This window comes from Cyprinodon tularosa, unplaced genomic scaffold (assembly GCF_016077235.1).
Source record: "Cyprinodon tularosa strain WSP-4 unplaced genomic scaffold, ASM1607723v1 ctg114, whole genome shotgun sequence".
Classification (NCBI taxonomy): Eukaryota; Metazoa; Chordata; class Actinopteri; order Cyprinodontiformes; family Cyprinodontidae; genus Cyprinodon; species Cyprinodon tularosa.
In genome coordinates, this window is record NW_024037937.1 from 197,805 (window position 1) to 222,100 (window position 24,296).

Here is a 24,296-nt window from a genome sequence, read left to right on the forward strand (position 1 = left end):
TGTGTCTGCTTTGGAAAAAGATACGGGTCAGGAGGGCGAAGTAACGGGATTTTCCACGTTAATTCTCCGCTGTAATATGGCTGCTGCTCGGCTAACGGTTAGCTAACCTCCAGATAGATCTTTAGGGCTTTGATAAAAAACTAAAATCCGGACTCTATTGGGTGTTTTTGCCTACTAACTCCAGTGTAGCAGGGATGTAGCTGCGCCTCACAGCTGTCATGGTGTTTACCTAATATGTAACACCGCCGGGCTCTTTCTCTGGTTTCCTAATAAGTGACTCGTATTTAAGGTATATATGGTGAATGTTTCTTGTAAATTAGAATCTTAATCACACCCTGTATGTGTTAGGACGGTTTTAATGTTAGGGAACTCAGCTGCAGGTGTCTGTCACAACATCTCCATCTTTCCTTCATCTCTGTGGCCATTTTTTTTTTTCCAGAGAAGACACCATCACCTCCAGCCCGATCTGTCCTCCATCACCCAGATGCCTAACACATCAGAGGGTCAGGGGGCTCACCCCCCCGGCCCCGCTGAGCAGCCAGGGCTGCAGAGGGCCGCGAGAGGAGAGGGGGGCCACGGGCTGATGAGCTCCATCGCCCGGGATGCTGCGAGGCTGAGGCGGGCTTCCAGTGCTGAGCTTCACCTGCAGTGGACCTGCCCAGTCACACACTCCCGGGAGAAGTTTTACACGGTCTGCTCAGACTATGCCCTCCTGAACCAGGCGGCCGCCGTGTACTGCTGCCCACCGAGGAACAAGCAGGAGGACGGAGCCCCGCATGGGAAGGCGAAAGCCTCCACGGACCTCAGCGGCGGGCAGCCTGGAGGGGGTCCTGTGGGATCGGATGGGGGCTGTGACGTGGAAGAGGTGTCATCATGTCACACCAAGCCTCTTCTGGCCTGGGAGATTGATACAGCAGACTTTAACACCGTTTTCACTAGGAAAATAAGAACAAGTGAGCTACTTTATCTGTCTGTCTGTCTTATCTATCTATCCATCCATCCATCCATCTATGCATCTTTCTATCAATCAATGCATCCATTTTTATCCATTTATCTATTCATCTATGCACCCATCTATGCATCCATCTATCCATCCATCAATGCATCCATCTATCCATCCATCTATGCATCCATCTACCCATCCATCTATCCATCCATCTATGCATCCATCTATGCATCTTTCTAACAATCTATGCATCCATTTTTGCATCTATCTGTGCATCTATGCACCTTTCTATCCATCTATGCATCCATTTTTGCATCTTTCTATGCATCCATCTATCTATCCATCCATCTATGCATTCATCTATCCATCCATCTATGCACCTTTCTATCCATCTATGCATCAATTTTTGCATCTTTCTATGCATCCATCTATCCATCTATGCATCTTTCTATCCATCTATGCATCCATTTTTGCATCTTTCTATGCATCCATCTATCCATCTATGCACCTTTCTATCCATCTATGCATCCATTTTTGCATCTTTCTATGCATCCATCTATCCATCTATGCACCTTTCTATGCATCTATGCATCCATTTTTGCATCTTTCTATGCATCCATCTATCCATCTATGCACCTTTCTATCCATCTATGCATCCATTTTTGCATCTTTCTATGCATCCATCTATCCATCTATGCACCTTTCTATCCATCTATGCATCCATTTTTGCATCTTTCTATGCATCCATCTATCCATCTATGCATCTTTCTATCCATCTATGCATCCATTTTTGCATCTTTCTATGCATCCATCTATCCATCTATGCACCTTTCTATCCATCTATGCATCCATTTTTGCATCTTTCTATGCATCCATCTATCCATCTATGCACCTTTCTATCCATCTATGCATCCATTTTTGCATCTTTCTATGCATTCATCTATCCATCTATGCACCTTTCTATCCATCTATGCATCAATTTTTGCATCTTTCTATGCATCCATCTATCCATCTATGCATCTTTCTATCCATCTATGCATCCATTTTCGCATCTATCTATGCATCCATCTATGCATCTATCCTTCCACCTATGCATCTATCTATCCATCTACCCATCCATCTATCCATCCATCTATGCACCTTTCTATCCATCTATGCATCCATTTTTGCATCTATCTTTGCATCTACGCATCCATCAATCTATCCATCCATCTATCTATCTACCCATCCATCTATTCATCCATCTATGCATCTATCCATCCATTTTTGCATTTATCTATGCATCTATCTATGCATCCATCTATCCATCTATGCGTCTATCCATCCATTTTTGCATCTATCTATGCATCTATGCATCCATTTTTGCATCTATCTATGCATCTATGCATCTATCTATGCATCCATCTATCCATCTATGCATCTATCCATCCATTTTTGCATCTATCTATGCATCTATGCATCTATCTATGCATCCATCTATCCATCTATGCATCTATCCATCGATTTTTGCATCTATCTATGCATCCATCTATGCATCTATGCATCCATCTATCCATCCATCTATCCATCTATGCATCTATCCTTCCATCTATGCATCCATCTATCCATCCATCTATCCATCTATGCATCTATCCTTCCATCTATGCACCCATCTATCCATCCATCTATCCATCTATGCATCTATCCTTCCATCTATGCATCCATCTATCCACCCATCTATCCATCTATGCATCTATCCTTCCATCTATGCACCCATCTATCCATCCATCTATCCATCTATGCATCTATCCTTCCATCTATGCACCCATCTATCCATCTACCCATCCATCTATCCATCCATCTATGCACCTTTCTATCCATCTATGCATCCATTTTTGCATTTATCTATGCATCTATGCATCCATCTATGCATCTTTCTATCCATCTATGCATCCATTTTCGCATCTATCTATGCATCCATCTATGCATCTATCCTTCCACCTATGCATCTATCTATCCATCTACCCATCCATCTATCCATCCATCTATGCACCTTTCTATCCATCTATGCATCCATTTTTGCATCTATCTTTGCATCTACGCATCCATCAATCTATCCATCCATCTATCTATCTATGCATTTATCCATCCATCTATCTATCTACCCATCCATCTATTCATCCATCTATGCATCTATCCATCCATTTTTGCATTTATCTATGCATCTATGCATCTATCTATGCATCCATCTATCCATCTATGCGTCTATCCATCCATTTTTGCATCTATCTATGCATCTATGCATCCATTTTTGCATCTATCTATGCATCTATGCATCTATCTATTTATCCATCTATCCATCTATGCGTCTATCCATCCATTTTTGCATCTATCTATGCATCTATGCATCCATTTTTGCATCTATCTATGCATCTATGCATCTATCTATGCATCCATCTATCCATCTATGCATCTATCCATCCATTTTTGCATCTATCTATGCATCTATGCATCTATCTATGCATCCATCTATCCATCTATGCATCTATCCATCGATTTTTGCATCTATCTATGCACCTTTCTATCCATCTATGCATCCATCTATCCATCCATCTATCCATCTATGCATCTATCCTTCCATCTATGCACCCATCTATCCATCCATCTATCCATCTATGCATCTATCCTTCCATCTATGCATCCATCTATCCATCCATCTATCCATCTATGCATCTATCCTTCCATCTATGCACCCATCTATCCATCTACCCATCCATCTATCCATCCATCTATGCACCTTTCTATCCATCTATGCATCCATTTTTGCATTTATCTATGCATCCATCTATCCATCTATGCATCTTTCTATCCATCTATGCATCCATTTTCGCATCTATCTATGCATCTATGCATCCATCTATGCATCTATCCTTCCATCTATGCATCTATCTATCCATCTACCCATCCATCTATCCATCCATCTATGCACCTTTCTATCCATCTATGCATCCATTTTTGCATCTATCTTTGCATCTACGCATCCATCCATCTATCCATCCATCTATCTATCTATGCATTTATCCATCTATCTATCCATCTACCCATCCATCTATCCGTCCATCTATGCACCTTTCTATCCATCTATGCATCCATTTTTGCATCTATCTTTGCATCTACGCATCCATCCATCTATCCATCCATTTATCTATCTATGCATTTATCCATCTATCTATCTATCTATCTACCCATCCATCTATTCATCCATCTATGCATCTATCCATCCATTTTTGCATTTATCTATGCATCTATGCATCCATCTATCCATCCATCTATCCATCTATGCATCTATCCTTCCATCTATGCACCCATCTATCCATCTACCCATCCATCTATCCATCCATCTATGCATCGTTCTATCCGTCTATGCATCCATTTTTGCATCTATCTATGCATCTATGCATCCATCTATGCATCTTTCTATCAATCTATGCATTCATTTTTGCATCTATCTTTGCATCTACGCATCCATCCATCTATCCATCCATCTATCCATCTATGCATCTATCCTTCCATCTATGCACCCATCTATCCATCTACCCATCCATCTATCCATCCATCTATGCATCTTTCTATCAATCTATGCATCCATTTTTGCATCTATCTATGCATCTATGCATCCATCTATGCATCTTTCTATCAATCTATGCATTCATTTTTGCATCTATCTTTGCATCTACGCATCCATCCATCTATCTATCCATCTATCTATCTATGCATTTATCCATCCATCTATCTATCTACCCATCCATCTATTCATCCATCTATGCATCTTTCCAACAATCTATGCATCCATTTTTGGCATCTATCTATGCATCTATGCATCCATCTATCCATCCATCTATGCATCCATCTATACATCCATCTATGCATCTTTCCAGCATCTTTCTATCCATCTGCATCTTTCTATCATCTCTGTATCAATGTATCCATCTATGCATTCATCTATCCATCTATGCATCTATCCATCCATCTATGCACCTTTCTATCCATCTATGCATCCATTTTTGCATCTATCTATGCATCCATCTATCCATCTATGCATCTATCCATCCATTTTTGCAATATCTATGCATCTATGCATCCATCTATCTATGCATCTATGCATCCATCTATCCATCCATCTATCCATCTATGCATCTATCCTTCCATCTATGCACCCATCTATCCATCTACCCATCCATCTATCCATCCATCTATGCACCTTTCTATCCATCTATGCATCCATTTTTGCATTTATCTATGCATCCATCTATCCATCTATGCATCTATCCTTCCATCTATGCATCCATCTATCCATCCATCTATCCATCTATGCATCTATCCTTCCATCTATGCACCCATCTATCCATCTACCCATCCATCTATCCATCTATGCATCCATTTTTGCATCTATCTATGCATCTATGCATCCATCTATGCATCTTTCTATCAATCTATGCATCCATTTTTGCATTTATCTATGCATCTATGCATCTATCTATGCATCCATCTATCCATCTATGCGTCTATCCATCCATTTTTGCATCTATCTATGCATCTATGCATCCATTTTTGCATCTATCTATGCATCTATGCATCTATCTATGCATCCATCTATCCATCTATGCGTCTATCCATCCATTTTTGCATCTATCTATGCATCTATGCATCCATTTTTGCATCTATCTATGCATCTATGCATCTATCTATGCATCCATCTATCCATCTATGCATCTATCCATCCATTTTTGCATCTATCTATCCATCTACCCATCCATCTATCCATCCATCTATGCACCTTTCTATCCATCTATGCATCCATTTTTGCATTTATCTATGCATCCATCTATCCATCTATGCATCTTTCTATCCATCTATGCATCCATTTTCGCATCTATCTATGCATCTATGCATCCATCTATGCATCTATCCTTCCATCTATGCATCTATCTATCCATCTACCCATCCATCTATCCATCCATCTATGCACCTTTCTATCCATCTATGCATCCATTTTTGCATCTATCTTTGCATCTACGCATCCATCCATCTATCCATCCATCTATCTATCTATGCATTTATCCATCTATCTATCCATCTACCCATCCATCTATCCGTCCATCTATGCACCTTTCTATCCATCTATGCATCCATTTTTGCATCTATCTTTGCATCTACGCATCCATCCATCTATCCATCCATCTATCTATCTATGCATTTATCCATCTATCTATCTACCCATCCATCTATTCATCCATCTATGCATCTATCCATCCATTTTTGCATTTATCTATGCATCTATGCATCCATCTATCCATCCATCTATCCATCTATGCATCTATCCTTCCATCTATGCACCCATCTATCCATCTACCCATCCATCTATCCATCCATCTATGCATCGTTCTATCCGTCTATGCATCCATTTTTGCATCTATCTATGCATCTATGCATCCATCTATGCATCTTTCTATCAATCTATGCATTCATTTTTGCATCTATCTTTGCATCTACGCATCCATCCATCTATCCATCCATCTATCCATCTATGCATCTATCCTTCCATCTATGCACCCATCTATCCATCTACCCATCCATCTATCCATCCATCTATGCATCTTTCTATCAATCTATGCATCCATTTTTGCATCTATCTATGCATCTATGCATCCATCTATGCATCTTTCTATCAATCTATGCATTCATTTTTGCATCTATCTTTGCATCTACGCATCCATCCATCTATCTATCCATCTATCTATCTATGCATTTATCCATCCATCTATCTATCTACCCATCCATCTATTCATCCATCTATGCATCTTTCCAACAATCTATGCATCCATTTTTGGCATCTATCTATGCATCTATGCATCCATCTATCCATCCATCTATGCATCCATCTATACATCCATCTATGCATCTTTCCAGCATCTTTCTATCCATCTGCATCTTTCTATCATCTCTGTATCAATGTATCCATCTATGCATTCATCTATCCATCTATGCATCTATCCATCCATCTATGCACCTTTCTATCCATCTATGCATCCATTTTTGCATCTATCTATGCATCCATCTATCCATCTATGCATCTATCCATCCATTTTTGCAATATCTATGCATCTATGCATCCATCTATCTATGCATCTATGCATCCATCTATCCATCCATCTATCCATCTATGCATCTATCCTTCCATCTATGCACCCATCTATCCATCTACCCATCCATCTATCCATCCATCTATGCACCTTTCTATCCATCTATGCATCCATTTTTGCATTTATCTATGCATCCATCTATCCATCTATGCATCTATCCTTCCATCTATGCATCCATCTATCCATCCATCTATCCATCTATGCATCTATCCTTCCATCTATGCACCCATCTATCCATCTACCCATCCATCTATCCATCTATGCATCCATTTTTGCATCTATCTATGCATCTATGCATCCATCTATGCATCTTTCTATCAATCTATGCATCCATTTTTGCATTTATCTATGCATCTATGCATCTATCTATGCATCCATCTATCCATCTATGCGTCTATCCATCCATTTTTGCATCTATCTATGCATCTATGCATCCATTTTTGCATCTATCTATGCATCTATGCATCTATCTATGCATCCATCTATCCATCTATGCGTCTATCCATCCATTTTTGCATCTATCTATGCATCTATGCATCCATTTTTGCATCTATCTATGCATCTATGCATCTATCTATGCATCCATCTATCCATCTATGCATCTATCCATCCATTTTTGCATCTATCTATGCATCTATGCATCTATCTATGCATCCATCTATCCATCTATGCATCTATCCTTCCATCTATGCACCCATCTATCCATCTACCCATCCATCTATCCATCCATCTATGCACCTTTCTATCCATCTATGCATCCATCTATCCATCCATCTATCCATCTATGCATCTATCCTTCCATCTATGCACCCATCTATCCATCCATCTATCCATCTATGCATCTATCCTTCCATCTATGCATCCATCTATCCATCCATCTATCCATCTATGCATCTATCCTTCCATCTATGCACCCATCTATCCATCTACCCATCCATCTATCCATCCATCTATGCACCTTTCTATCCATCTATGCATCCATTTTTGCATTTATCTATGCATCTATGCATCCATCTATGCATCTTTCTATCCATCTATGCATCCATTTTCGCATCTATCTATGCATCTATGCATCCATCTATGCATCTATCCTTCCATCTATGCATCTATCTATCCATCTACCCATCCATCTATCCATCCATCTATGCACCTTTCTATCCATCTATGCATCCATTTTTGCATCTATCTTTGCATCTACGCATCCATCCATCTATCCATCCATCTATCTATCTATGCATTTATCCATCTATCTATCCATCTACCCATCCATCTATCCATCCATCTATGCACCTTTCTATCCATCTATGCATCCATTTTTGCATCTATCTTTGCATCTACGCATCCATCCATCTATCCATCCATCTATCTATGCATTTATCCATCTATCTATCTACCCATCCATCTATTCATCCATCTATGCATCTATCCATCCATTTTTGCATTTATCTATGCATCTATGCATCCATCTATCCATCCATCTATGCACCTTTCTATCCATCTATGCATCAATTTTTGCATCTATCTTTGCATCTACGCATCCATCCATCTATCCATCCATCTATCTATGCATTTATCCATCTATCTATCTACCCATCCATCTATTCATCCATCTATGCATCTATCCATCCATTTTTGCATTTATCTATGCATCTATGCATCCATCTATCCATCCATCTATCCATCTATGCATCTATCCTTCCATCTATGCACCCATCTATCCATCTACCCATCCATCTATCCATCCATCTATGCATCGTTCTATCCGTCTATGCATCCATTTTTGCATCTATCTATGCATCTATCCTTCCATCTATGCATCTATCCTTCCATCTATGCATCCATCTATCCATCCATCTATCCATCTATGCATCTATCCTTCCATCTATGCACCCATCTATCCATCTACCCATCCATCTATCCATCCATCTATGCATCTATCCTTCCATCTATGCATCCATCTATCCATCCATCTATCCATCTATGCATCTATCCTTCCATCTATGCACCCATCTATCCATCTACCCATCCATCTATCCATCCATCTATGCATCGTTCTATCCGTCTATGCATCCATTTTTGCATCTATCTATGCATCTATGCATCCATCTATGCATCTTTCTATCAATCTATGCATTCATTTTTGCATCTATCTTTGCATCTACGCATCCATCCATCTATCCATCCATCTATCTATCTATGCATTTATCCATCCATCTATCTATCTACCCATCCATCTATTCATCCATCTATGCATCTTTCCAACAATCTATGCATCCATTTTTGGCATCTATCTATGCATCTATGCATCCATCTATCCATCCATCTATGCATCCATCTATACATCCATCTATGCATCTTTCCAGCATCTTTCTATCCATCTGCATCTTTCTATCATCTCTGTATCAATGTATCCATCTATGCATTCATCTATCCATCTATGCATCTATCCATCCATCTATGCACCTTTCTATCCATCTATGCATCCATTTTTGCATCTATCTATGCATCCATCTATCCATCTATGCATCTATCCATCCATTTTTGCAATATCTATGCATCTATGCATCCATCTATCTATGCATCTATGCATCCATCTATCCATCCATCTATCCATCTATGCATCTATCCTTCCATCTATGCACCCATCTATCCATCTACCCATCCATCTATCCATCCATCTATGCACCTTTCTATCCATCTATGCATCCATTTTTGCATTTATCTATGCATCTATGCATCCATCTATGCATCTTTCTATCCATCTATGCATCCATTTTCGCATCTATCTATGCATCTATGCATCCATCTATGCATCTATCCTTCCATCTATGCATCTATCTATCCATCTACCCATCCATCTATCCATCCATCTATGCACCTTTCTATCCATCTATGCATCCATTTTTGCATCTATCTTTGCATCTACGCATCCATCCATCTATCCATCCATCTATCTATCTATGCATTTATCCATCTATCTATCCATCTACCCATCCATCTATCCATCCATCTATGCACCTTTCTATCCATCTATGCATCCATTTTTGCATCTATCTTTGCATCTACGCATCCATCCATCTATCCATCCATCTATCTATGCATTTATCCATCTATCTATCTACCCATCCATCTATTCATCCATCTATGCATCTATCCATCCATTTTTGCATTTATCTATGCATCTATGCATCCATCTATCCATCCATCTATGCACCTTTCTATCCATCTATGCATCCATTTTTGCATCTATCTTTGCATCTACGCATCCATCCATCTATCCATCCATCTATCTATGCATTTATCCATCTATCTATCTACCCATCCATCTATTCATCCATCTATGCATCTATCCATCCATTTTTGCATTTATCTATGCATCTATGCATCCATCTATCCATCCATCTATCCATCTATGCATCTATCCTTCCATCTATGCACCCATCTATCCATCTACCCATCCATCTATCCATCCATCTATGCATCGTTCTATCCGTCTATGCATCCATTTTTGCATCTATCTATGCATCTATCCTTCCATCTATGCATCTATCCTTCCATCTATGCATCCATCTATCCATCCATCTATCCATCTATGCATCTATCCTTCCATCTATGCACCCATCTATCCATCTACCCATCCATCTATCCATCCATCTATGCATCTATCCTTCCATCTATGCATCCATCTATCCATCCATCTATCCATCTATGCATCTATCCTTCCATCTATGCACCCATCTATCCATCTACCCATCCATCTATCCATCCATCTATGCATCGTTCTATCCGTCTATGCATCCATTTTTGCATCTATCTATGCATCTATGCATCCATCTATGCATCTTTCTATCAATCTATGCATTCATTTTTGCATCTATCTTTGCATCTACGCATCCATCCATCTATCCATCCATCTATCTATCTATGCATTTATCCATCCATCTATCTATCTACCCATCCATCTATTCATCCATCTATGCATCTTTCCAACAATCTATGCATCCATTTTTGGCATCTATCTATGCATCTATGCATCCATCTATCCATCCATCTATGCATCCATCTATACATCCATCTATGCATCTTTCCAGCATCTTTCTATCCATCTGCATCTTTCTATCATCTCTGTATCAATGTATCCATCTATGCATTCATCTATCCATCTATGCATCTATCCATCCATCTATGCACCTTTCTATCCATCTATGCATCCATTTTTGCATCTATCTATGCATCCATCTATCCATCTATGCATCTATCCATCCATTTTTGCAATATCTATGCATCTATGCATCCATCTATCTATGCATCTATGCATCCATCTATCCATCCATCTATCCATCTATGCATCTATCCTTCCATCTATGCACCCATCTATCCATCTACCCATCCATCTATCCATCCATCTATGCACCTTTCTATCCATCTATGCATCCATTTTTGCATTTATCTATGCATCCATCTATGCATCTATCCTTCCATCTATGCATCCATCTATCCATCCATCTATCCATCTATGCATCTATCCTTCCATCTATGCACCCATCTATCCATCTACCCATCCATCTATCCATCCATCTATGCATCTTTCTATCCATCTATGCATCCATTTTTGCATCTATCTATGCATCTATGCATCCATCTATGCATCTTTCTATCAATCTATGCATCCATTTTTGCATCTATCTTTGCATCTACGCATCCATCCATCTATCCATCCATCTATCTATCTATGCATTTATCCATCCATCTATCTATCTACCCATCCATCTATTCATCCATCTATGCATCTTTCCAACAATCTATGCATCCATTTTTGGCATCTATCTATGCATCTATGCATCCATCTATCCATCCATCTATGCATCCATCTATCCATCCATCTATCCATCCATCTATGCATCCATCCATCTTTGCATCTTTCCAGCATCTTTCTATCCATCTGCATCTCTCTATCATCTCTGTATCGATGTTCATCTATGCATTCATCTATCCATCTATGCATCTATCCATCCATCTATGCACCTTTCTATCCATCTATGCATCCATTTTTGCATCTATCTATGCATCTATGCATCTATCTATGCATCCATCTATCCATCTATGCATCTATCCATCCATTTTTGCATCTATCTATGCATCTATGCATCTATCTATGCATCCATCTATCCATCTATGCATCTATCCATCGATTTTTGCATCTATCTATGCATCCATCTATGCATCTATGCATCCATCTATCCATCCATCCATCTATCCATCTATGCATCTATCCTTCCATCTATGCATCCATCTATCCATCCATCTATCCATCTATGCATCTATCCTTCCATCTATGCACCCATCTATCCATCTACCCATCCATCTATCCATCCATCTATGCACCTTTCTATCCATCTATGCATCCATTTTTGCATTTATCTATGCATCCATCTATCCATCTATGCATCTTTCTATCCATCTATGCATCCATTTTCGCATCTATCTATGCATCTATGCATCCATCTATGCATCTATCCTTCCATCTATGCATCTATCTATCCATCTACCCATCCATCTATCCATCCATCTATGCACCTTTCTATCCATCTATGCATCCATTTTTGCATCTATCTATGCATCTATGCATCTATCTATGCATCCATCTATCCATCTATGCATCTATCCATCCATTTTTGCATCTATCTATGCATCTATGCATCTATCTATGCATCCATCTATCCATCTATGCATCTATCCATCGATTTTTGCATCTATCTATGCATCCATCTATGCATCTATGCATCCATCTATCCATCCATCCATCTATCCATCTATGCATCTATCCTTCCATCTATGCATCCATCTATCCATCCATCTATCCATCTATGCATCTATCCTTCCATCTATGCACCCATCTATCCATCTACCCATCCATCTATCCATCCATCTATGCACCTTTCTATCCATCTATGCATCCATTTTTGCATTTATCTATGCATCTATGCATCCATCTATCCATCTATGCATCTTTCTATCCATCTATGCATCCATTTTCGCATCTATCTATGCATCTATGCATCCATCTATGCATCTATCCTTCCATCTATGCATCTATCTATCCATCTACCCATCCATCTATCCATCCATCTATGCACCTTTCTATCCATCTATGCATCCATTTTTGCATCTATCTTTGCATCTACGCATCCATCCATCTATCCATCCATCTATCTATCTATGCATTTATCCATCTATCTATCTATCTACCCATCCATCTATTCATCCATCTATGCATCTATCCATCCATTTTTGCATTTATCTATGCATCTATGCATCCATCTATCCATCCATCTATCCATCTATGCATCTATCCTTCCATCTATGCACCCATCTATCCATCTACCCATCCATCTATCCATCCATCTATGCATCTTTCTATCCATCTATGCATCCATTTTTGCATCTATCTATGCATCTATGCATCCATCTATGCATCTATGCATCCATCTATGCATCTTTCTATCAATCTATGCATTCATTTTTGCATCTATCTTTGCATCTACACATCCATCCATCTATCTATCCATCTATCTATCTATGCATTTATCCATCCATCTATCTATCTACCCATCCATCTATTCATCCATCTATGCATCTTTCCAACAATCTATGCATCCATTTTTGGCATCTATCTATGCATCTATGCATCCATCTATCCATCCATCTATGCATCCATCTATCCATCCATCTATCCATCCATCTATGCATCCATCTATCCATCCATCTATGCATCTTTCCAGCATCTTTCTATCCATCTGCATCTTTCTATCATCTCTGTATCAATGTATCCATCTATGCATCTATCCATCCATCTATGCACCTTTCTATCCATCTATGCATCCATTTTTGCATCTATCTATGCATCCATCTATCCATCTATGCATCTATCCATCCATTTTTGCATTTATCTATGCATCTATGCATCCATCTATCCATCCATCTATCCATCTATGCATCTATCCTTCCATCTATGCACCCATCTATCCATCTACCCATCCATCTATCCATCCATCTATGCACCTTTCTATCCATCTATGCATCCATTTTTGCATTTATCTATGCATCTATGCATCCATCTATCCATCTATGCATCTATCCTTCCATCTATGCACCCATCTATCCATCTACCCATCCATCTATCCATCCATCTATGCATCTTTCTATCCATCTATGCATCCATTTTTGCATCTATCTATGCATCTATCCATCCATCTATGCATCTTTCTATCAATCTATGCATTCATTTTTGCATCTATCTTTGCATCTACACATCCATCCATCTATCCATCCATCTATCTATCTACCCATCCATCTATTCATCCATCTATGCATCTTTCCAACAATCTATGCATCCATTTTTGGCATCTATCTATGCATCTATGCATCCATCTATCCATCCATCTATGCATCCATCTATCCATCCATCTATCCATCCATCTATGCATCCATCCATCTATGCATCTTTCCAGCATCTTTCTATCCATCTGCATCTTTCTATCATCTCTGTATCAATGTTCATCTATCCATCTATGCATCTATCCATCCATCTATGCACCTTTCTATCCATCTATGCATCCATTTTTGCATCTATCTATGCATCTATGCATCTATCTATGCATCTATCCATCCATCTATGCATCTTTCTATCTATCTATGCATCCATCTATCCATCTATGCATCCATCTATCCATCCATCTATGCATTAATCTATGCATCTTTCTAACAATCTATGCATCCATTTTTGCATCTATCTATGCATCTATCTATCCATCTATGCATCTTTCTATCTATCTAGGTATTTATCAAGCATCTATCTATCCATCGATGCATCTATCCATCTATCTATCCATTTAATGGATGGATGGATAGATAGATGATTGATGGATAGATAGTTGCATAGATTCTCTATGCATCTATTTATCTATTATCTATCTATCCATCCATCCATCCATTAGTTTAATCTTATGTAATTTAATGTTTCAGGCAATGCAAAGAAAAGCAGCTCTAAGAAAATGAGGCCGTCAGACAGACCCGGCAGGAACCTTCAGGATGTTCCTGTTCATGCGTCGCTGGAGGAAATCAAACAGAGAAAAGTGCTGGACCTCAGGAGATGGTAACACTATGTTGTCTTGGCTAGTAACTCTTTTCTAGTGCTTCGCAGAAATCTTTTTTTCTATAATTTGAGCATTTTTCCTATTAAGGCACTTTGCTGCCACAGCTGGGGATGTTTTTTATTAGGATTTATTGTGTAAAGTAAACTTTTTGGTCTTATCTGATCAGAGCATCTTCCATATCTTTGCCCGTGAAAACAACAAATTCAACTTTTTACAGCTTTCTTGTAGCTCCTTTTCTATCAGGAGGCTAAATTTGTAATCACCTTTATTGACTTGTCAAGAGTAGACTGGAGAAAATGTATCACCCTTTCCATGTTATAAATCATGAAAAGGCATCTAATTTTTCTTTATTATTGATTACTTTGTGTCATTTATACGGAAGAGGATTAGGGCCACTGAAAAAATAAAAAAAGTTTACTGATTTTTAAATATTATTTCAGTTTAGTATGGGTAAAAAGTCAGAATACTAACTTTAATCTCAGAATTCTTAGTTTTTTCTCAGAATTCTGACTTTTTTCTCAAAATTTTGGATCTTAATGTAGATGGGCACCATGAAGGAAGAGATGTGGGAGCACTCAGCTTCAATGACAAAGATGTGAGTTGTTTGGGACGGCCAGTATCACATTGGTGGAAAATGACAGAATTAGGCAACTTTTTACGTGCCTGAGGGTTCTCTGGTGATATTATTTCTTTAATGGAAGAGCAGAAGGTAATTAAAACAAGAGAGCTAGTTTAGTCTCTAAAACAGACATGGCTACGGCTTGATGCTAATCTGTTTGTTAGCTGTCAGAATTCAGAGAAAAAAAGTCAGAATTTTGACTTTTTTGTCATATTATACTGAAATAAAATTAAAAAATCAGTTAATTCCCGTAAAAGTTCAAAAAAATCCACTGGACTTGGTTTCCAAGATTTACAGACATTTCGCCACCTCTCCAGGAAGCTACTTGAGAAAGCTTCCTGGAGAGGTGGCGAAACGTCTTCAAATCTTGGAAACCAAGTCCAGTGGATTGTTTTCTTTTTCTTTTATGGAATGACTATGACCTGGATGACTGAGAATCTTCATCAGCAAAAATCAGTTAACCTTTTTTATTTTTTCAGTGTCCCTAATCCTCTTCCGTACATTTATCACAGGAAACCCCACGCTAATATTTTGAAGTCTGTGGTTAAGACTTAAAAAAAATTGCTTTTGGGATTATTATTTTAACATTTTTAAGACTTTATATAGGTCAGTTTCAGAACTAATATTCAGATTAGTGAAAGCGTCATATCTTTTCAAAACCAGATTGTAGATTGATTGAGTTTGGATAAAATATGAATTCATTTATCCACCAAACAGTTTTTTTTTTGCCTTCCTATTTTTCTATCTCTACAATTGAGGCTGAGGGTGCAGTCGACAGTTAATGCTATAAGGGTAAATTCAAACATATTGACCCAGAATGACCTCATGGATCTCTTTAAGATTCAATAAATGCAGTTTAGAAGATTTTTTGCAAGTACTAATCCTGTCTTTACTAAGACATTAAAACAAGTTAAACAAGTCAGGATAAAAATCTGCTTTCGTTTGAGCTGTTCTACTGCTTTTATAATGAATCTACAGATCTGAGGATTTACTGGAATTTCAGGAGCTAATCTGTTGAAAATGTGAAAAAAGGTTTTTCTAAAAAAATGTTTTTTTTTGTTTTTTTTTTCAAATTAAAAAATTTTGAACCTGAAAAAAAAAAAAAAAAAGAAACCTAAATAAAAAAAAGTGGGTTCAAAAGAAGTTTAAAGTCTGAAAAACAAACGTTTGTTCGAAGGAAATACTTTTCAGATTCAAGTTTTTTTGTCTTTCATGCTTAAAAATAAAACTAAAGATCAGAAAAGTAGTTTTTCTCTTGAACAAACGTTTATATAATAGGTTTACATTTTTTTATTTTTTTTAAACAGTTTAAAAAAAATTGCAAACACATTTATTTAGGTATTACTTTATTTCATTTGATGTTTTTTCTTTTTTTAGTTATTTTTTTTTTTAAACAAACTTTATAGCAGCTATTTAGCTCCATAGCCTCTTCTCTACAGGTACTGCATCAGTCGGCCTCAGTACAAGACTTCTTGTGGTATCTCCTCTCTGGTGTCCTGCTGGAACTTCCTGTACAGCACTCTGGGTGCAGGAAGGTGAGCAGCTCTTCACACTTTCATTATCTCGTTCTGATAGATTTCCAATCAGAAGACCTGAATTATGTTTGGACACATCTTTAGACTACCGTCCTCACACAAAGGTTCTAGTAAACAGCTGGCATGAAAAGAATTATAGCTTATTTTTTAATAACCGGACGACTTCCAGTGCTATTTGCAGGCCTGGACTCATTTGTTGCTAACTTTATGGCTCACTGAAACATTATTTCACTCATCAATAGTTTAAAAAAAGTGAAGTGGTAAAAAAAACAATAAGCAATCCAATTAAAATGGTCAGTTTTCAGTATTTTAAACAGACTTCACACTATCTGGGTGAAATAAAAGCAAAAGGTGTTAAAGTTAATTGTTGAAACGGCTCTCTTACCTCGTTTTCCCTTGTCCAGTCTGCCGCCCATCTCTCAGGAGGAGGCGCTGCACATTCTGGGCTTCCAGCCGCCATTTGAGGACATCAAGTTTGGCCCCTTCACAGGCAACGCAACATTAATGCGGTACCTTTTCCCTCTTCTTCCTTTTTTAAGCTTAAAACTAAATAAAATCTTTTTTTTTTTTTTACACCTTTATAATCACACCTCTTGTAATGTGTTTTTTTTCTAGGTGGTTCAGGCAAATTAATGACAATTTCCGCATGCGAGGATGCTCCTACATTTTGTACAAACCTCACGGCAAACACAAGACAGCAGGAGAAACAGGTGAGTCTGCCGTGTGCTGACTGTGATTTAGAGGTGAGCTTAGAGGAGTTAGAGCTGCTCTTTGTTCTTTAGCTGAAGGCGCGCTGATGAAGCTGACTCAAGGCTTGAAGGATGAGTCCATGGCCTACATTTACCACTGTCAGAACCATTACTTCTGCCCAGTGGGCTTTGAGGCTACGCCGCTGAAAGCAGCTAAAGCTTACAGGTTGGTCATGTTACTGAACTTTTTCTAATTGGTAGAAGAATGCCAGAAGGTCAGTTAGAGCTTCCAAAAGTCGACCCAGAAATGTTTGGTGAAGTGTGTGTTAATAGAGATTAAGATCATCTTCTGTTCTGTGTGAAGGGGTCCTCTAGCCTCCAATGAAATGGAGCACTGGATCCTAATCGGTGAACCCAGCAGAAAACATCCAGCAATCCACTGTAAAAAGTAGGTTTCTGTTTGTTTGTTGTTTTTTCTGAGTGAATTTAATAGCCAGTTGTGTCCTGGCTGCTGAACAGAACCTCCTCTGTACAGGTGGTCAGACGTCGTGACCGACCTCAATACGCAGAACCCTGAATACCTGGACATCCGCCACACAGAGAGGGGGATTCAGCGCCGCAAAACCAAAAAGGTCCCTGTTCTTTTCCTTCCTTCCTTCCTTCCTTCCTTCCTTCCTTCCTTCCTTCCTTCCTTCCTTCCTTCCTTCCTTCCTTCCTTCCTTCCTTCCTTCCTTCCTTCCTTCCTTCCTTCCTTCCTTCCTTCCATCCTTCCTTCCTTCCTTCCTTCGCATATTTATATTTTACCAGGACTTTTTTTCTAATATTGATATCAGAAATCGATCCAATAAATGCCAGAAAATTAATCATATTAATGCATCACATAATTTGCATATTGCAGATAAATCAACATTAGTGAGATATGAGAAGATTACAAATTCTGAAAACAGGTTTAAAACTTAACTAAACTTTTCCAGAAGGTTATTTAAACCTGAACTGAAATTATATATATTTATGTTATCCAATTGAACTTAAAAGTTAAAGGAGGCACACAGTGTGCAAATTTGTGTATGAATTAAATGCAGGAAAGATCTATTTGAAAAAATAGATATAAAAAAAAAGGGGAAATATTACATTTATATCCCCCTTTTTTAATTCAGGATGCATCAGTTTGAGCATGCGTGACTGCAGACAGGGTTTGCGGCGTCTGACTTGCTGTCAGTGTTTTGAAGGCTTGCAGCGGCTCACTGAAGACACTAAACTCAACTGCTTTCATGTTATCAAGAAAGTCTCCAACAAACCGGTTGCTACATTTGTCGCTAGTACCTTTTTGAAAAAAAGAAAAATTGCTCAGAAAATTCACTAAATAAAGAAACTTGGCAGTAATGTGTTCCTTTGGTGCTGGGTTCCTGTTTTCACTCTGCTTCTCATGTGTTTATGTGCAAATAAGGAGGTATCTGTGTTTATAAACACGTTCCTGTGGCTCTTATACTTATGAAAAGTCATCGGCATTTCCAATGTAATTCTAAAAGTTTCGGTGAAATAAGCATCTGTGCTAAAACACTGGGGAGGGAACCCAGATGTCAGTAAAAGGAACGTAAAAATTAGCACAATGACAGGATTTTCAGCATAAAAATTAGTTGTTTAGACATAATTGCCCATTACACTGAAATACGCTGCTTAGATCCCTGATATCAGTATCTATCTGTACTCCAGCATCTATGCTAGAGTTTGGGTATCATACTGGAAATGAAAAAGTTTAACTCAACTTCTCGATAACCTTCTCAGCATCGCTTTAATCCCGACCTTCTAATCATTTTTTGTACTTCTTACATGTTTCTAATGGTACCTAAGGATATTTTTGTTGAAAATCTTAGGTTCCCTCACATCCAATAAGAAGAAAAGTGTTTTTAAAATTAAAAATACTGCTTTAACCCTGAATCTACCGGAGGTATGAATCATTTTGGGTTTCACTGTACTTATAGCCTTTAGCATTTTCAGGTTCCAAATTTAACGCCTGAAGAGTGGAAACGTATTATATTATATTTACATGCTTCCTATGGTGCTGTTCTACAGGTGGGGGGTAACCTGCACTGCATCATGGCTTTCCAAAGAGTGAACTGGCAGAAGCTCGGCCCCTGGGCTCTAAATCTGGAGAACCTGCGGCACGACTTTCACCACTCCGGCCCAGATCGATCCCACGTCAGCGGGGCCGAGGACTCGGAGGAGAGGACAGCGTCCAAGCGGCTGTCCCAGCTGGGACGCTCACAGAGCATGGGCAGCCAGAAGGACACCTGCAGCTGGAAACGGCTGTCCAACACGACTGAGTACAGACAGAGGAGCTCCCCTGATAGTGACCTGGAGGAGGACATCACAGACTGAGGAGGTGGAAGTGGGACATGATGGCGGATGACACAACGAGCAGGGCCGAGGTTTGGGTGGGATGGGCCTCTTAAAAACACGCAAGGCGTTGATTCAGCTCATTGTTTTAATATTTATGGGGATATTTATAATAAACGTTACGCCTCCGTTAGTGTTGACTTCATCACCTCTATTTTTTTCCCGCTGTCATATTTCCAGTTTCAGGAGCGACATTGATATTAGCGTTTATGCAGCTTCAAATATTTGCACTAAATAATCTTGGCACTACCAGATTTATTACTTACTCGTAAGAAATCAAACAAGAAAGACAGATTTTAGGCTCTAATATGTATCTAATCAGTTGGAAAATCACAAATTGGATCTTCAGGGGGGTCAATGATTTTATATGGGCGAAAAGAACAAAAGATTGACATAAATAAACAGAAAAATTGCATTTTGTAGTTTATTAAGTGAGCCACACAACTGTAATTTCAGTTGTTTCTGAAACAAATATTCAAGTAAATTGTAGAGTTGAAATTTAAAGTTTGTCTAAGGGACAAAACAGTTATGGTATCATTTTTCATCATTAGAGGTGTGGGAAAAAATCGTTTTGGCGATTTTTGGCTGCCTGATATAATATCGATCTTTCACTTCCTAGAATCAGTTTTTTAAAACAAAAGATTTTAATCTAAACTATGAGGGAAAATGCGCTACCTCTGCACCGCCACTCTGACAGATAGCGCTGTGGGTTCAGCGCCATTTCTGTAGGTGAGGCGGTCACAGTGGAACACATGGACTGACTCACACCCCAAAACAACATGGATACCAAAATAATTAAATGATCAATATCTCCTGTTAAACATTTTCCGCACTTGCTCTTTTATATATAAACATTTCATTTTGATAGGTGGGAAAATATCGCAATATGTAGTGATATTGCAATATTGTGATAATATCGTATCGTGATCAAACTATTGTCCTACTTTTCGTGTCGCAACACCCATGCAAATATTCAGCCCCAGTCATCATCATAAGAAACTGATTTAGCATTACACTGCAAAAAATGATCTAAAAAAGTAAAAGTTTCTTAAAATCAGTGTATTGAGAAGGTAAATCAGAGGATCTGCCACAGGAAGGAGGATTTTGATTATTAAATATGGTGCAATTGAAATAAGACAATAGTTATCTTTACTGTATTTCATCTGCAAATTGTAGTACCTGCTTAAATTGAGGCGAAAATGACTTAACATTTGATTATGTTTTTTAGCACAGGGGCCATAATGGTCATATATATCAGCTCTAAATGGTTGCACTGACAAAGACTCTCTTCATTGGGAAAGTCATAATATATTTTTATACCTCCTTACGGTTAATTTAGTAACAAGAGAGAGCATAGAGCAGATAACAGGAAGGCTAAAATGAGGTGTACATTTTCTGGAACAGAGGTTCCCAAAGCCACAAAAAAAACTACTAGAACAGAATCATGACTAAAACTATTGGATGAAATATAAATGTTCCAAAAAACATCCTTTAATCATTGATTGACAAACACAACAACCAATGTATTTTTTGTTTGTTTGTTTCTTTTAACACATATATGATTTGTTATTATTATTATTATTTTGATCTTATTCTTTTTTCTTTTTTTTTTATCTAATTCATTTTGAAGATCTCAGGACCCCATATTTGCTTATCCATGACCCAAACTTTGGGAATTATTGACACTCTGTTGTTTTATTGTGCTAGCTATGGTAAGAAGTACGTCCAAACTCTTTAATTGTCTAAGTCCTCCAGGGACACTCTATTTTAAAGGAATAAGTGGACTGTGGTATGTGGCGGTGAGTTGATATTTATCACAATAAAAACAAAGACTTTTCTTCAACAGGCATTTCAGTCTGTGACGTCAAAAATAACAATGCAACACACTGGTGACCCCTGAAAAATACACAAAATGACTTCACGCTTAATGTATTTATACATATAAAGGGAAGTAATTCTATTCATTTTTAAAATACATTTATTTATAAAGATATTTAATTATTTAATAAATGTATTTCCAGTTAGTTAATGGGGCATTTCATTATTTAACTGTTAAAAAATATCCATATTTTACAATTTAAAGGTGTTTCTGTTGGTTAAATCATGTATTAGATAAATTAGTACAAGTTATGTCTACTTATTTATATATTTCAATATACACTGCTCCAAAAACAAAGGGAACACGTAAACAACACAATATAACTTAAATTAAATCAAACTTCTGTGAAATCAAACTGTCCACTTAGGAAACAACACTGATTGACAATCAGTTTCACATGCTGGTGTTCAAATGGAATAGATAGCTGGTGGAAATGATTGGTAATTAGCAAGAAACACTGAGTAGAGGAGTGGTTCTGTGGGGACCGCACACTGCTTCTCAGTACTCATGCTTTCTGGCTGATGCTTTAGTCACTTTTGAACATTGGTGGTGCTTTTACACTTGTGGTAGTATCAGGTAGACTCTATTCAATTCAATTTAAGTTTATTTCTATAGCGCCAATTCACAACACCTCATCTCAAGGCACTTTACAGTTCACCAGATCATACAGTCAAACTGATTCAAAGTTTTCTATCTAAGGAAAACCAGCTGATTGCATTGACTCATTGACTCGAGTTCAATCCCTCACACTAAGCATGCTTGTAGAGACAGTGGGGAGGAAAAACTCCCTTTTAACAGGAATAAACCTCCAGCAGAACCAGGCTCGGTGTGAGCGGCCGTCTGCCGAGGCCGACTGGGGTTTAAGGAAGCAGCTCTACAAGCCTTAGAAGTGGCTCAGGTAGTGCAGCTCATCTAGTCGGCTTAGGCAGTGTAGTGTCCACAAGTTGGAGATTGCACAAACAGGAGACACGTCAGTACAGCAGGAGATGTGGAGGAGGGAAACAACCAAGCAGCAGGACCGCTAGCTCCGCCTTTGTTCAAGGAGGAACAGGAGGAGCCCTGCCAGAGCCCTGCTAAATGACCTACAGCAGGCCACCAATGTGCTGGTATCTGCTCAAACGGAAACCGACTCCAAGAGGATGGTATGAGGGCCTGATGTCCACAGATGGGGGTTGTCCTCACAGCCTAACACCATAAAGGACACTTGGCATTCACCAAGATTGGAAAATTTACCACTGGCGCACTGTTGTCTTCACGTATGAAAGCAGGCTCACACTGAGCACATGTGACAGAGACTGTAGACGCAGTGGAGAGAGATCTGCTGCCTGCAACATCCTTCACAACTGGTTTGACAGTGGGTCATTAATGGTGTGGGTTGGCATTTCTTAGGAGGGCAACACAGCCCCCCATGTGCTCGCCAGAGGTAACATGACTGCCATTGGGTATCAAGATGAGATCCTCAGACCCCTGTAAGACCATATGCAAGTGCTGTTGGCCCTGGGTTCCTGCTACTGCCGGACAATGCTAGACCTCATTTGGTTCCTGGAAGATGAAGCGATTGAAACTATGGACTGGCACGCCTGTTCCCCAGATCTGAATCTGATTGAGCACATCTGGAACATCATGTCTCGATCCATACACCAACATCACATTGCACCACAGGCTGTCCAGGAGTTGGCGGATGCTTTATTTAATGAGATATTTCATTCATTCAGATCTAGGATGTGTTATTGGGGTGTTCTCTTTATGTTTTTTGAGCAGTTATATATTTCTTCCCTCAGGGAGAACATCATGATAATTTTGAAAACCTGTCACTTTGGGAACCCCTGTTCCACTGAACCTGATCAGAGAGTGAAAGGAAATGAGAACTGAATCGGTAAAAGAATAGCCACT

At 38.7% G+C, this 24,296-nt stretch overlaps 1 protein-coding gene across 1 annotated transcript; it reads left to right on the forward strand.

Moving 5' to 3' along the window:
- Positions 1 to 21,863, forward strand: LOC119795733 (basic immunoglobulin-like variable motif-containing protein). The gene is made up of 10 exons (XM_038303901.1): positions 1 to 289; positions 440 to 953; positions 15,154 to 15,283; positions 17,343 to 17,438; positions 17,843 to 17,947; positions 18,054 to 18,148; positions 18,221 to 18,353; positions 18,492 to 18,575; positions 18,663 to 18,759; positions 20,201 to 21,863. Exons 2-10 carry the CDS (start codon positions 485 to 487, stop codon positions 20,504 to 20,506), a joined length of 1,515 nt encoding a protein of 504 aa, XP_038159829.1. The 5' UTR covers positions 1 to 289; positions 440 to 484; the 3' UTR covers positions 20,507 to 21,863.
- The last annotated feature ends 2,433 nt before the right edge of the window (positions 21,864 to 24,296 follow it).

Coding starts and splice junctions, on each gene's coding strand:
- LOC119795733 (XM_038303901.1), top strand. CDS start 485: ATGCCTAACACATCAGAGGGTCAGGGGGCTCACCCCCCCGGCCCCGCT. Junction 15,284..17,342: donor GTGCTGGACCTCAGGAGATG/GTAACACTATGT, acceptor TCTTCTCTACAG/GTACTGCATCAGTCGGCCTC. Junction 18,149..18,220: donor CAAGACAGCAGGAGAAACAG/GTGAGTCTGCCG, acceptor TTTGTTCTTTAG/CTGAAGGCGCGCTGATGAAG.